The sequence below is a fragment of the Chlorocebus sabaeus genome, chromosome 24, assembly GCF_047675955.1.
Source record: "Chlorocebus sabaeus isolate Y175 chromosome 24, mChlSab1.0.hap1, whole genome shotgun sequence".
In the NCBI taxonomy this organism is placed as follows: Eukaryota; Metazoa; Chordata; class Mammalia; order Primates; family Cercopithecidae; genus Chlorocebus; species Chlorocebus sabaeus.
In genome coordinates, this window is record NC_132927.1 from 81,552,154 (window position 1) to 81,564,654 (window position 12,501).

At 66.3% G+C, this 12,501-nt stretch overlaps 1 protein-coding gene across 2 annotated transcripts in view; it reads right to left on the reverse strand.

Moving 5' to 3' along the window:
* Positions 1 to 247: 247 nt before the first annotated feature.
* Positions 248 to 12,501, reverse strand: part of JAG2 (jagged canonical Notch ligand 2) — a 31,552-nt gene continuing 19,298 nt past the window's right edge. The window contains exons 6-26 of one of the 2 annotated variants that reach the window (XM_073011380.1): positions 10,748 to 10,878; positions 10,525 to 10,644; positions 10,214 to 10,327; positions 9,865 to 9,978; positions 9,601 to 9,714; positions 9,475 to 9,521; positions 9,214 to 9,387; positions 7,572 to 7,722; positions 7,340 to 7,492; positions 7,148 to 7,261; positions 6,730 to 6,843; positions 6,535 to 6,648; positions 6,209 to 6,325; positions 5,955 to 5,982; positions 5,782 to 5,867; positions 5,025 to 5,138; positions 4,799 to 4,914; positions 4,168 to 4,410; positions 3,368 to 3,499; positions 2,014 to 2,170; positions 248 to 1,710 (exon numbers count right to left, since the gene is read on the reverse strand). In XM_073011380.1, the coding sequence (XP_072867481.1) occupies positions 1,214 to 1,710; positions 2,014 to 2,170; positions 3,368 to 3,499; positions 4,168 to 4,410; positions 4,799 to 4,914; positions 5,025 to 5,138; positions 5,782 to 5,867; positions 5,955 to 5,982; positions 6,209 to 6,325; positions 6,535 to 6,648; positions 6,730 to 6,843; positions 7,148 to 7,261; positions 7,340 to 7,492; positions 7,572 to 7,722; positions 9,214 to 9,387; positions 9,475 to 9,521; positions 9,601 to 9,714; positions 9,865 to 9,978; positions 10,214 to 10,327; positions 10,525 to 10,644; positions 10,748 to 10,878 (2,950 nt within the window). In that variant the 3' untranslated portion in view covers positions 248 to 1,213. The remainder of the gene's footprint in view (positions 1,711 to 2,013; positions 2,171 to 3,367; positions 3,500 to 4,167; positions 4,411 to 4,798; positions 4,915 to 5,024; positions 5,139 to 5,781; positions 5,868 to 5,954; positions 5,983 to 6,208; positions 6,326 to 6,534; positions 6,649 to 6,729; positions 6,844 to 7,147; positions 7,262 to 7,339; positions 7,493 to 7,571; positions 7,723 to 9,213; positions 9,388 to 9,474; positions 9,522 to 9,600; positions 9,715 to 9,864; positions 9,979 to 10,213; positions 10,328 to 10,524; positions 10,645 to 10,747; positions 10,879 to 12,501) is intronic. The other variant, XM_073011381.1, reaches the window with a different exon arrangement.

Consider the following 12,501-nt stretch of genomic DNA (forward strand, 5'->3'; position numbering starts at 1 on the left):
CCAGGCACCTAGACACCCCCCTCCCCATTCCCAGAATGGTTTTGGCCAAACCTGCATCCACCAACTTGGCAATGCGTTCGAGGCCCTGGCAGGCCCTGACTCAGCAGGACCGTCTCACCCTCCGCAGCCACCACAGCCATGTGGGCCAACACCCCGCACATGCCCCACTGCCTCACGCCTCTCTGCCGGCGCGGTTCTCCCCCAGTCTGACTCTAAATGCAAAAGGAACAGCACCCAAAGAACAAGGGAGGCTGGAATGTTGACGTTATTAAATCAAATATACAGAGTGCTTCCTTTAATATGTACACATTTACAAAAATGCACTTTCACGAGGAGGGGCGGCCGGGGCCGGCAGGTGGGCAGCGCCTGGTGCCACGGCACGCGTGGACAGTTGCGAGGGGTCTGTGTGAAGGCACTTGTCACAAGCTTCAATACTGCCGCCGTCCCAGGAGGGGAGAACTGCGCAGCAGGAAGGGCACTTCTGAAAGCACAGTGGAGAGATCGCTGGAGCGGGCGTTCTGGGCAGGAGGAAGCACAGACGGCAGGCGGGGCGGACTGGCCAGCAAGCTCGAGGTCGACCTGCCGGCCTCAGGCCACGCCGATGACCTCAGGCCCCACTAACAACCACAGGTGTGCCAACAGCCACGGGCCGTGCCGGCGGCCGGGGCCGCATCAATAACCAGGGTCCCACCGACCACCGTAGGTCCCACCAACAGCCACGGGTCCCACTGACAGCCACGAGTCCCACCGACAGCCACAGGCCACACCATCAGCCACGGGTCCCACCGACAGCCATGGGCCACACCAACACAGCCATGGGTCTCACCGGCACTTTGGCCTGGAGCCACAGAGAAACCCGAGTGAGGAATAAAAGGAAGATTCTGTAAACAGTGCACAACCTCTGGTAACAAACGCTACGATTTGGTGAGGACGCAGACACCCTTTGCTCTCTCCTGCCGTACAGCGAGTGCCACGCACGGAAACTTTACAAAAATAGCAACTATCCGAGAATACTCCATTGTTTTCGGCCTGACAGTTACTGAATAATTTATACAAGGTTAAAGAAACGTAGAAAATAAACATTTGTTTTTTGTTTTTGGTGGTTTTTTTACACAAAATAAAGAAACTATGCACATGGCCTTGGCCTCCAGGTCCAGCAGACGGCATGGCTCCCACCGAGGGCCCTGGGTCCCGGTCCAGCTGGCGGCCGCCCCTACTCCTTGCCAGTGTAGCGGGCCTCATTGATGCTCCTGACCGCGCGGTTGTCCACTTTGGGGCCCGAGGCCCAGTGGGCCGGCCTCCCCGGCGAGCGGCCAGGATCTTTGGTGAATTTGTGCGAGAGGAACTTCTCCGCCTCCAGGGAGTCCTCCTCACCGCGGCCTAGATCCTCGTCCTCCTCGTCCTCCCTGACGCCCACGTGGCCGGCAGGCCCGGGCAGCGCCTCGTCTGCCCTGCGCGGCGGCGGCGTGAAGTTCTTGCACTGGTAGAGCACGTCCTTGTGGCCCCCGCCGCCCCACGGGCCGCCCCCCGGCCGTTCGATGGGGTTGCGGATGGGGTTGAGCGGGGCCCACTGGTTGTTGGTGCTCTCCTCCCGCGGCAGCCGGCTCCTCTCCCGCTCTTTCCTGCGCTTGCGTGTCCACCACACGCACAGGACCACGCACGCCAGCCACAGCACGCTGAAGGCACCACACAGCACGGGCACCAGCAGACCTGGGGACCGGGGAGAAGAGCCAGTAGGCACTAAGGCCTGGGTGCCTGCAAGGCACTAGCCACACACATCCAGGCCTGGGAGGGCCCTGCTGGCCAGGCGGCCAGGCCCCACCCGCTGGTTCCTGGCTTGTGGGGAGGGTCCCAGGACGGGGGCTAGGAAGGTTGGGTTGTGGGGCTGGGCAGTTGGGGCAGCAGGTGCCAGGGACTTCTGTGTTCCTGGTGGCTGGCAGGATCGGCCGGCTCTATGCCAATGCCTGAGTTGCCCGCCTGGCACCTTCCCAGGGGCCCACCTCCCGTGCTTACCTGTGGAAGAGCCACCCATAACGACTGTCTCCACCTTGACCTCGGTGACAGCCAGGAGCAGTGAGCCGTTCCCCCGCTGGGTGATGGCGGCCACGATGGCATGGGCCGCGCCCTGGATCAAGCTGCTGTCAGGCAGGTCCCTCGCAGGGCTGAAGGACTGTGGCAAAGAAAGGCGTTGGGGGGATGGCCCGAGGGCCCCAGGCTCCCAGGAGCCTGCCCCCAATACTGAGGCTCTGGCCACGCTGGAGCATGGTGGGCACACAGGAGAGCCCGGGGTCCTGCAGTGGGGACCTCACCAATAGGCAGGGAGCAGGGAGTGGCAGGGGGAGGACTGGAGGGGTGGAGGGTGGCCCCATTTGGAAGCACAGGAGAGCCCGGGGTCCTGCGGTGGGGGCCTCACCACCAGGCAGTAGTGGCGGGGGGAAGTGGAGGGGTGGAGGGTGGCCCCGTCCGGGCACACAGGAGAGCCTGGAGTCCTGCAGTGGGGACCTTACCACCAGGCAGTGGGTCGGTGGGGGGTGTGGCCCCATTCACTGACGCCTGCTCCGAGATGGCCATCCCTTCTCGTCAGCTCCCAGCCCTCACCCCCACCTATGGGCCACGCCCCAAGGGCACCACAAACCTAGTGCCTTCAGGAGGCCACAGCAACCCGGGGCTGTGCCCCTGCCTCCACCACGTCCCTGATGGCACCATGCCCATGCTGGCATACTTCTCACATCTTCCCCCTGCCCTACTGCCCTTCCATCACCCAGCAGCACCCACCCATGTCCCCCACCCCATCTGCAGCCTCAGGGCACCAAAACACTGCACATCCCTCCTGTGCCTGGCCACGGCCTCCACCTGCCACGCTGTGCCATGGCCACACCCACTGCTCTGCACACACACTCATCATGTTCCAGAACATTCCCTCCCCTCTCCAGGCACATCCCCACCCCAGTCTCACCCGACTCCCTTGGTATCCACTCACATCTGACACCCCCCAAGGCCAGGGCAGGTGCCAGTCCCAAAGCAGGCCTCCCAGGGCAGACTGAGCCCACGGACTCTCCTGCTGCCTGTGACGTGGGGACACAGAGGCAAAGACAGAGCAGGGGACCAGGCGAGGATGCAGCTGCAGGGGAAGTGGGCTCCACACCACAGCCCTGCATGTCCCCAGTGCTGGCCAGGCCCAGGGAGTAGTTCCATGAGCCTGCAGCATGGGCAGTGAGGGGCCGCAGCCCCAGCCTGGGGAGACATGCCTGCCTGCAGTCCCTCCGCACCATGACTAGCCTCGCCAGAGCCTCTGCCCAGCACAGCCAGGACCTGCACAGGACTGGACCCAGGGCCCACCCACGTGCTGCTCCCCACTGACACTCACCATGGCCACCTCCACGGCACTGGCCCCGGAGGACGCCCGGTCGCAGAGCAACACCAGCAGGCGGTCCCGTGCCACAGCCCTCGTAGCTGGCAGGGAGCGGATCCCAGAGCAAATGGCGCCCACCGTGGTGCCCTGGGCAGAGACAGGCAGTGCATGGGCAGGGCAGGGCCGTGAACCTGACAGCTACGTCCCTGGACTGACACTGGGTACACGCGGGACACATCCTATAGCCCGCCCAGGAGAGCAGAGCAGGGATGCCCAGGGTCTAGTGGGGGCAGCTTCCCACCCGGCTGTGCCCTATACCAGGAGGCAGGAGTGACAGTGCCCACTCGCCTGCCCTCATGGCAGAGCCAGCTCCACCTGCAGGGCAGTGGGGGGAGGAGAGGCAGGGGCGGGGTACAGTGGGTCTCCTCCAGTTCTGAGTCCTCCTGGGAGACGGGGGCCCAGCTCCAAGCACACAGCAGACAAAGCTGGGTCCTTGGCTAGGACAAAACTGCCCACAGAGCTGCAGCCCAAGAGCTGGGGTGAGGCAGCCATGGCGCCATCAGTGCAGGCCCTCAGGATAGCTGGACAAACAGGTACCCCCAGCTGGCTGCTCTCCCGGCCTCCTCTGCCACCCACACCCAGCACCAGGCCCAATGCCCCTCTCATCTCACCCCACAGGGCCACTCTCTGTGACCAAGAGTGACTCTGCTCAGCCAACCAGGGCCTCCCTGCCCCACGGGGCTAGGCTTTGGCCATGCCACAAGCAGATGCCGGCGTGTGGCCTCTGCAAGCTCAGATGCCACCAGGCCCCTCACCTGGGGCACATGGTCACGGTTGAAACGCAAGGTGAGGCGGGCGCAGTTATTGTCCAGGTGGCCGGAGCGCGGCAGGCAGGGGGTGCTCGGTGGCTCTTCTGTGCCGCACTCCCCCCAGTCCTCACAGGGTGGTCGCAGACACTGGCCTGGGGCCTTCTCCAGGCACCTTTGCCCCGGCGGGCACTGGGCGCTCAGGGCCTCGGGCTGGCCGACCAGCAGACAAGGCTTCCACCCGCACCACACCTGGGCAGTTACGCACAGGCGGGTCAGATGCAGGCACACAGATGAGGACCCACAGGCAGGCACAGACCCCATGCCAGGGAGGGACACCGCCCAGGTCTGTGAGTCCCAGCCCACGCCCCACCCAGGGCTCCCAGGGAGGCAGGCCGAGCTCAACACCAAAAAGGGCAGGCGGAGCAAGGCAGGACCCAGACCAGGCCTCAGTTTTCCCAACTGTGCATTGAAGCATGGGGCCTGGCTGAGCTCCCTCCTCCCTGGGTGTCCCTCAAGTGGGGGCAGACTGCTCTCAGCCCATCCTGACCCCAGCACCCGCCTCCTGATCTCACAGAGTGGTCAGGGTCAGCGTGCACCAGCCTCGGGGAGGGCAGGGAGGCTCACGGGCAGCCCGCACCTTGCTGCAGTCACGGCGGCCATCTAGGCAGCGGCAGCTGTTGCAGTCTTCCACCCAGGAGCTTCCGTGCGGGAACGGAGTGCCCCGGGACCAGCAGGACCTCCCGAACCCGATCACTGTGGGGAGAAGGGGCTCGAGGGTCAGCAGTGTGCATTTGGCCCTCGGGGCTGGGTCTCACCCATGGCCCCCAACCCGCCCCAGGCCAGGGCAATCACACGGGGCCTACCTTCCTGGCACCGGGGGCCAGCTCGGCCAGGGGGGCAGCTACAGCGATACCCGTTGATCTCATCCACACACGTGGCCCCGTAGGCGCAGGGCGAGGACTGGCATTCGTCAATGTCTGCGGGGAGAGCGGCTGCTGCTGAGCACGGTGAATGGCCACCACAGGACCGGCATGGCCTAGGGCAGCGGGGAGCCAGTGGCACACGGGCGAAAGCCCCAGGCCGATGAGAAGCAGCCCCTAGGCCAGCACACAGGCCTTGCCAGCTCTGCAGGTCCCACCTGCCCCAGCACTCAAGCTGCCGCCTGCCCGAGGCCTTCCTGAGCCCAGCCTGACCCTGGCCCAATAGCACCCTCCTCCATCTGCTTCTGCAGTGGGCCTGTCCCATCCTGGGTTAGCCCCACCTGCTGCGTTGGACCAGCCAAGGGGTGCTGGACAGACACCTGGGCCGACACCCAGGGACAACAGCCCTGCAGCCACAGAGGAGCCCATGTCAAGCTGCATGCTCCAACCCCCACAGCTCCCTTGGCCTTGGTCTGGTCCCCCGGGCTGGCACCCCCCCCAGTCACTTGGCAGGGTACACCGCAGGAACCCCACAGGGCACAGTCATGTGGGGAAACTGAGGCTCAGAGAGAGGCAGGAAGTGGCTGTGGCCACACTGCCCTTCAAGGGATGTGGACGTTGATGTCCCCAGACTCCTGACACCTCGGCTGGGCTGGAAGGGCTCCCGGGCTGGGGCTGTCTGTCATCCCAGGCCACTCACTGATGCGGCAGTCGGGTCCCGCGAAGCCAGCCGCACACTCGCAGCGGAACCAGTTGACGCCGTCAACACAGATGCCACCGTTGTAGCTGCAGAGCAGAGGGTGGGCATCAGGCAGCCCCCCGCGGTATGCCAAGTCCCACCCACCCCTGCTGCGGCCCCCGGGTGCCACTCACCAAGGCAGAGGGTTGCAGTCGTTGGTATCTGGTTTGGGAGAAGAAGGAGAAGGCAGGGGATCAGTACCCACCCCCTAAGCGTGCCAGGCACGGTCCAGGCTGGCTCGGCGTGATCAGGCTGTGGGGCTGGGGAGGGCATCAAGGAGGGTGCCTTTTGCTGGGGGCAGGGGCAGCCAGGGGAGGGGCTGGCAGAAGGGGATAGGGGGAGAGTCGGGGACAGGGATGTCGTCTGTGGATGTCCCTCCCATGCTCACTGTGCGTGCAAGTGCGGCCCTCCCAGCCGTCCCGGCAGATACAGGAGAAGGAGGCGCCGCTGCCCACGCAGGTGCCCCCGTTCACACAGGGGTTGGGCAGGCAGCTGCTGTTCTTGGCTGTAAGGAGAGGAGGAGGGAGCTTCTCACCTGGTCCTGCACAGGCCCTGGGTCTCCATACCACGTCCCCAACCCAGACAGGGCAGACAGACCCGGGGCGAGGGGCAGGTGCGGCCCTCAAAAAAGACCCCTCCGCCCACCACGGCCGAGGGAGCGGCGCTGGGGAGGGCCCATGCCCGGTGGTCACAGGGGCGTCGGGGGCTCCTCACCAACGGCGCAGGTGCTGCCCTTCCAGCCGGGGGGGCAGGCACAGCGGAAGGTGTCCCCGCTGTCATAGCAGGTCCCACCGTTGCTGCAGGTGTACGTGTCGCACTGGAACTCGCCTGTGGGCACATGGGCCGCTCAGCAGGCGGGCCCCAGACCGCCAGGGCCAGGGTCGGCGGCCGGGGCCTGCGGGCACTCACGTGAGTGGCAGGTCTTGCCTTTCCAGCCGTCGTCGCACGCACAGTAGAAGTCGTTGACCAGGTCGTAGCAGCGGCCGCGGCTGTGGCAGGGATCGGGAAGGCAGTCGTTGGGATCTGGGGGCGAGGACGCCGGTCAGCAGGCGGGGGGTCACCGGCGCTCAGGGAGGGCTTCCCGGGGGAAGAAGCCCTGGAGCTGGGCCAAGGGAGGACAGAGAGGGGCAGGGAAGGAGCATCGTGGCAGGGAGCCGGCCCCAGGCGTGGGGGCAGCCTGAGATTCCACCCCGTGGTGGCAGCACCCTCTGGCCAGGCCCTTCCGGGTACTGGGCCTGCGGCACCCAGACAGTAGCCCACCTCAGGGTGATGAGGGGCCCACAGGGGTGGAGGCACAGGCCGCGTGGGCGGGCGCTGGAACACTCACTGGTGTCGCAGAGCTCGCCCTCCCAGCCGCTGGGGCAGAAGCAGCGGAAGGCGTCCACCTCGTCGATGCACGTGCCCCCATTGCGGCAGGGCTGGCCCAGGCAGTCATCAATGTCTGCAGAAGCAAGCAGGGTGAGCCAGGGCCTCAGGCCAGCCCAGCCCCACCGCCAGCCCGCTGTTCACGGCCACTCACTCTCATGGCAGTAGGTGCCAGTAAAGCCACTGTCACAGACGCAGGAAAAGTTGCCCCCTGGCTGGCTGACGCAGTGTCCATGGGGGCCACACACGCCAGAGGCTGCTGCGCCAGGCGCCCCAGGCCCTGCATCCGCCCCGCAGCCGTCGATCACTATGGCAGGCAGTATGGTCAGGAGTCAGGCCCGCCCTTGCCCACCATCTCCCCCACCACCCCACGCCGCACCCAGCACCTCTGCAGGCCCCGCCAGGGCATGGCTCGCGGGGCACGGAGCAGTTCTTGCCACCAAAGTCATCAGGGCAGGCGCAGTAATAGTCACTCTCTAGGTTATAGCAGCGAGCGCCGTTCCGGCAGGGGCTCGGCTCACAAAGGTCGACATCCACCTGCAGGGTCGGGGGTGCCTGTGAGAGCCCAGGCCAGGCCTCTGTCCACATGAAGGCAGATCCCTGGGAACCCCCAGGCCCCTCTGCCCTGGGCCTGGCAGTGCCAGCCAGAGTCCAAGACCCCTGCCCACCTGAGACTGCCCAGGCCTTGTCAGCTGAACGCAGATACCTGTGGGCCCCTACCCCCACCTCCGCTGCAGCCCAGCTTCCTCAGCGTCCCTCGGGAGGGATGTGGCCTTGGCCCCTGCTGCTGGCAGGAAGGACAGCTCCTGAGTACCTCACACACTGCCTGGCCACCCTCAGAGACTGTGGGTCTTTTCCAGGGCCAGCCACTGCCATGCTTGCAGGTTCTGAGGTCAGACCCCTGCCCTGGGCTCTTAGAAGCCCTCTGGACAGGAGTCCCATCCCCTGCACTGGAGGCCCCACCCTCTGCACCAAGACCAGGGCAGGATCGAGGGCGGCCGACGGTGGTAGGGAGGTGGGTGGGGGGAGGCAGGGAAAAAGGGGAGGTAAGGGGTGGGGGAGGTAGGGTAGGGGGTGGTAGGAAGGCAGGTAACAGGGAGGCAGGTAACGGAGGCAGGGTTGGGGGAGGTGGGGCAGGGGTGGTAGGGAGGCAGGTAACAGGGAGGCAGGGGTGGCGGAGGTGGGGCAGGGGTGGTAGGGAGGCAGGGGTGGGGGAGGTGGGGCAGGGGTGGTAGGGAGGCAGGGGTGGGGGAGGTGGGGCAGGGGTGGTAGGGAGGCAGGGGTGGGGGAGGTGGGGCAGGGGTGGTAGGGAGGCAGGGGTGGGGGAGGTGGGGCAGGGGTGGTAGGGAGGCAGGGGTGGGGGAGGTGGGGCAGGGGTGGTAGGGAGGCAGGGGTGGGGGAGGTGGGGCAGGGGTGGTAGGGAGGCAGGTAACGGGGAGGCAGGGTTGGGGGAGGTGGGGCAGGGGTGGTAGGGAGGCAGGTAACAGGGAGGCAGGGGTGGGGGAGGTGGGGCAGGGGTGGTAGGGAGGCAGGTTATTTTAGAGGCACGGGGAAAGGGGAGGTTGGCGGAGGGGGTCCAGCACCAAAAGATGGTCAGAGGGAGGCGAGAGCATCAGCCCCGAGAGAGACGCCCACTCCGACCCAGGACTCACCCATGACAGGTGTATGCCCGTCCACCATCAGGCATCCACCCTACTCCACATACTCTGCCCACCAGAGCCCCCTGCCCTCCAGTCCCGAGGGAGCGCACAGTTGGACAGATGGGCCTGGGCAGGCAGCAGCCCGGGGGTTCCTAGCCCAGGCCACCAGGAGACCCATCACAAGCGAGGGCCACAAGGGGCTAAGCCTGGTGACCTGTGACAGCCCCACCTGCCCACCCGGCACCCAGGGGAGGGCTGAGCCTGGGATGCCATGGGGACAACTCCCCGTGCGGCACTCCCGGGTCACTCAGGCCCCATGGTCGGGGCCGAGGCCTGCCCTACAGCTCCTAAAGCAGCAGGTGGGGCAGGGTGGCCAGGCAGACCTCACCTCACAGAGAGGCCCGGAGAAGCCCTGGGGGCAGTGGCAGCGGAAGCCGTCGGCCAGGTCCTCACAGAGGCCGCCGCTGTGGCAGGGGCTGCTGGCACACTCGTCTCGTTCCAGCTCGCAGTGCCGGCCTCCGAAGCCCCGTGGGCACACGCACTGGTACCCGTTCACCAGGTCCTGGGCGGGCCAGCCAGGTGAGCCTCCCGCAGGTGCCCTGACGGCCCCGCAGCACCCACGCCACACCCCCTCCCGGCCCCGCCTCACCTTGCAGGTGCCCCCGTGCTGACACTGCCCACGACAGTCGTTGACGTCTGGGGGCAGAGGAGCAGGGTCAGAGGCGGGGTCCCATGTGCCTCGGCCCACCCGCCGGCACCCACCCCCCATACTGACTGATGTGGCAGTTGATGCCCTTCCAGCCCGGGATGCAATCACAGTAATAGCCGCCAATCAGGTTTTTGCAAGAAAAAGCGTTAAGGCACGGCTTCCCTTCACACTCATTGGCGTCTGTGAAAGAGACAAGGGGGAGCTGTGGGGCTCGGGCCCTGCCTGCCCTGCAGCACCGGCACCTGCGCCCGCAGCCCAGCAGCTCCAGCAGCAGCCCCAGCAGCCTGCATGCGTGGCCCACGTTCCTGTGCACACACTCGGAACCCTTACCCAGCTGGCAGGTAGCCCCCACCCACTGCTCGGGGCAGATGCACTCGAAGCCGTCCACCTGGTCCACACAGGTACCACCGGCCGCACACGGGTTTGAGGCACACTCATCGATGTCTGCAGAGGATGGAGAAAGGTGGGGCCCTGGCAGTGTGAGCCGTGGGGATAAGGTCCCCATGGTGGGGATAAGGTGGGGCCGCAAGCCTGGGTCTTCCTGCCCCTTGTCCTCGCCAAGCCAGCCGCAGCCACACGTGTGGACTTGACCACTGCACCCCATCCCCAGCGAGTTGCCCCACTCCCAGACCCCCATTGATGCCAGGCGGGAGTCCCCCACTCACGTGCAGACACTCACCAAGGGCACAGGTGGGCCCGCTCCAGCCCGATGGGCAGTGGCATTCGAAGCCGGACGGCACCTCATGGCAAGAGCCCCCGTTGGCACATGGGTTGGAGGTGCAGGCATGCTCAGCTGCAGAACCACAGGGAGGGGCAGAGCTGGCAGCGAGGCCCCCAGCTTGCCACAGGCACGCCTCCCCAAGCCCACAGGTTCCGAAGCTGGGGGTCAGGGGCCCACCACACAAGAGGCCAGAGGGATGGGGCCTGACCAGCTCCCAAGGGAACCAGTCCCTGCCTGGCCAGAACCTGGGCAGCAGGCCCCCCACGTACCCTTCTCACAGTTCCTGCCTGAGTAGCCATCGGGGCAGGTGCAGCGGTACTGGTCGGGCTCAGCGTTGATGCACGTGCCTCCGTTGGTGCACGGGTGGTGGCTGCCACAGTAGTTCAGGTCTGGGGGCAGGGGTGGGATGCTCAGGGGAAAAGCAGGCCCCCCACTCCCCGACAACCCACCCTTCGAAGGTAGAGCATCAGGCCCGCCACCCCCCACCACTACCTTTGTCGCAGAGCAGGCCGCCCCAGTTGGTCTCACAGTTGCACTGCCAGGGCTCCACGCAGCTGCCGTGCACACAGCCGGGGTATGGGACACACTCATCGCAGAACCTCCCTTGCCAGCCGTAGCTGCACCTGGGGGAAGGCGGAGGGGCGCAAGACCCAGTGAGCTGTGGCACCTGAAAGGGTGGCAGAGAAGCCAGGCACAGTCACCCAAGCCACACCCAGGACCGGCGCCTCAGGCCTTTGAACTGGAGCAGCCCGAGCCGGGCAGGGGTTGCGGCCTCGCAGGCCAGCCCCACTGTCACGGGCATTCCCGGCCGCTGGCTGCCGACGGTCAGCCCCAGCTGTCCCGTCACTCCTCCCTGAGCTATTTTGGGACTCACCCGTGAGCTAGGCCCCGAGAGCAGGCGCCAGGAAAGGAAGGCCCTGCCGGGAGCCCGGGGATGAGAATGCCGGCTCAGACTCACCACGTGCTGCAAGGGCCGGGTGGCACCAGGGGCTGGGCAGGCCAGCGGGCAGCAGGGGAGCACTCCTGGCCCTGCCTCGGCCATGTGGCCCTGGGCACAGCACATACCCTCACCCCCACCTCAAAGACAGTCATTTCGCTCGCTCCCAGTCAAGTCCCACAAGGTACCCATCTCATAGATGGGGCTACTGAGGCCCACAGGCTAGCCTGGGCTGGCCCCGCTCAGGGCAGTTCCTGACCCTGCAGGAGCTCCACCTGCACCCTGGAAACGAGAGGCCTCGTGGCCCCCCGGCCACAACCCCCAGGCCTCACCCTGCTCCAGGCTATCGGCCAACGTCCCGTCTTGGGAGTCCTCCAGAAGAGGGCAGGTGGCCAGGGGAGAACTTGGCCTGACTCAAGGGTGCCTCCGTCAGGGGAGAGAGCCTGCAATGACGACACCCCAAGGCCCAGCGGGCTGCCATCCAGGCCCTGCCGGGACTCCCGGGGGGCCCTTCCTAGAACTCTCCGGTCCTGCAGGATGGGAATGTCGTCCAGGCCACGTCACTTCCACACCGGCACCCGCAACACTTTATTTTCGTAAAAGGAAAGAACCACGGCCCTTCCTGAGCCGCCCTCAAGCCACACAGCCAGCACCGAAGGCCTATCAGCCCAGTTCAGCTGCCAAAAATGGGGAAACTGAGGCTGGGGAGAACGTGTCTCCAGCATCCAGCCCAGCATGGTAACAGCCCAGCACGCACAGTGGCCCATGCGGGTGGCCTCGCGTCCTGCCTGGAATTCCTCCTCCATGGACATAGAGACCCAGGCTCAGGGTGGGGCTGTGACACACCTTGGGTCATCCGCCAGGGAGCGCCACAGCCGGGCTCAGAGCCCAGACCTCGTGGGTCCCAAGGGCGTGCTCTCAACCCTGGGCGGGGCAGCCCACGCCAGGCCCCCACCTCCTAGTTTCCCCAGCCAGCAGCCCCAGGGCCCTGGAGAGGCGGCAGCAGGAAGGCATGGCCATCTCCGCAGCATCCGGTGGCGGGGGGGGGTGTCCTGCACTGGAACCTGAGCCGAGGCTGTCAGCAACAGCTGGGCCTCCCCCACAGGGCCAGCAAGAGGGGCAGGCGGGGCTCACCTACTGCCCCCACCCACCAGGCCCCCCGGACTCCGTCTCCTCATCTTCCTGCGGGGAAAGGGCAGGGATGGCCAGCTTCCCTACCGCCTTCCTCCAGCCTTGGTAGGACATTGCGGCTGCCAGCCAGCAGCCATCCAGGGAGGGTGGCACTGCCATCCAGGTTGTGTGATGCACG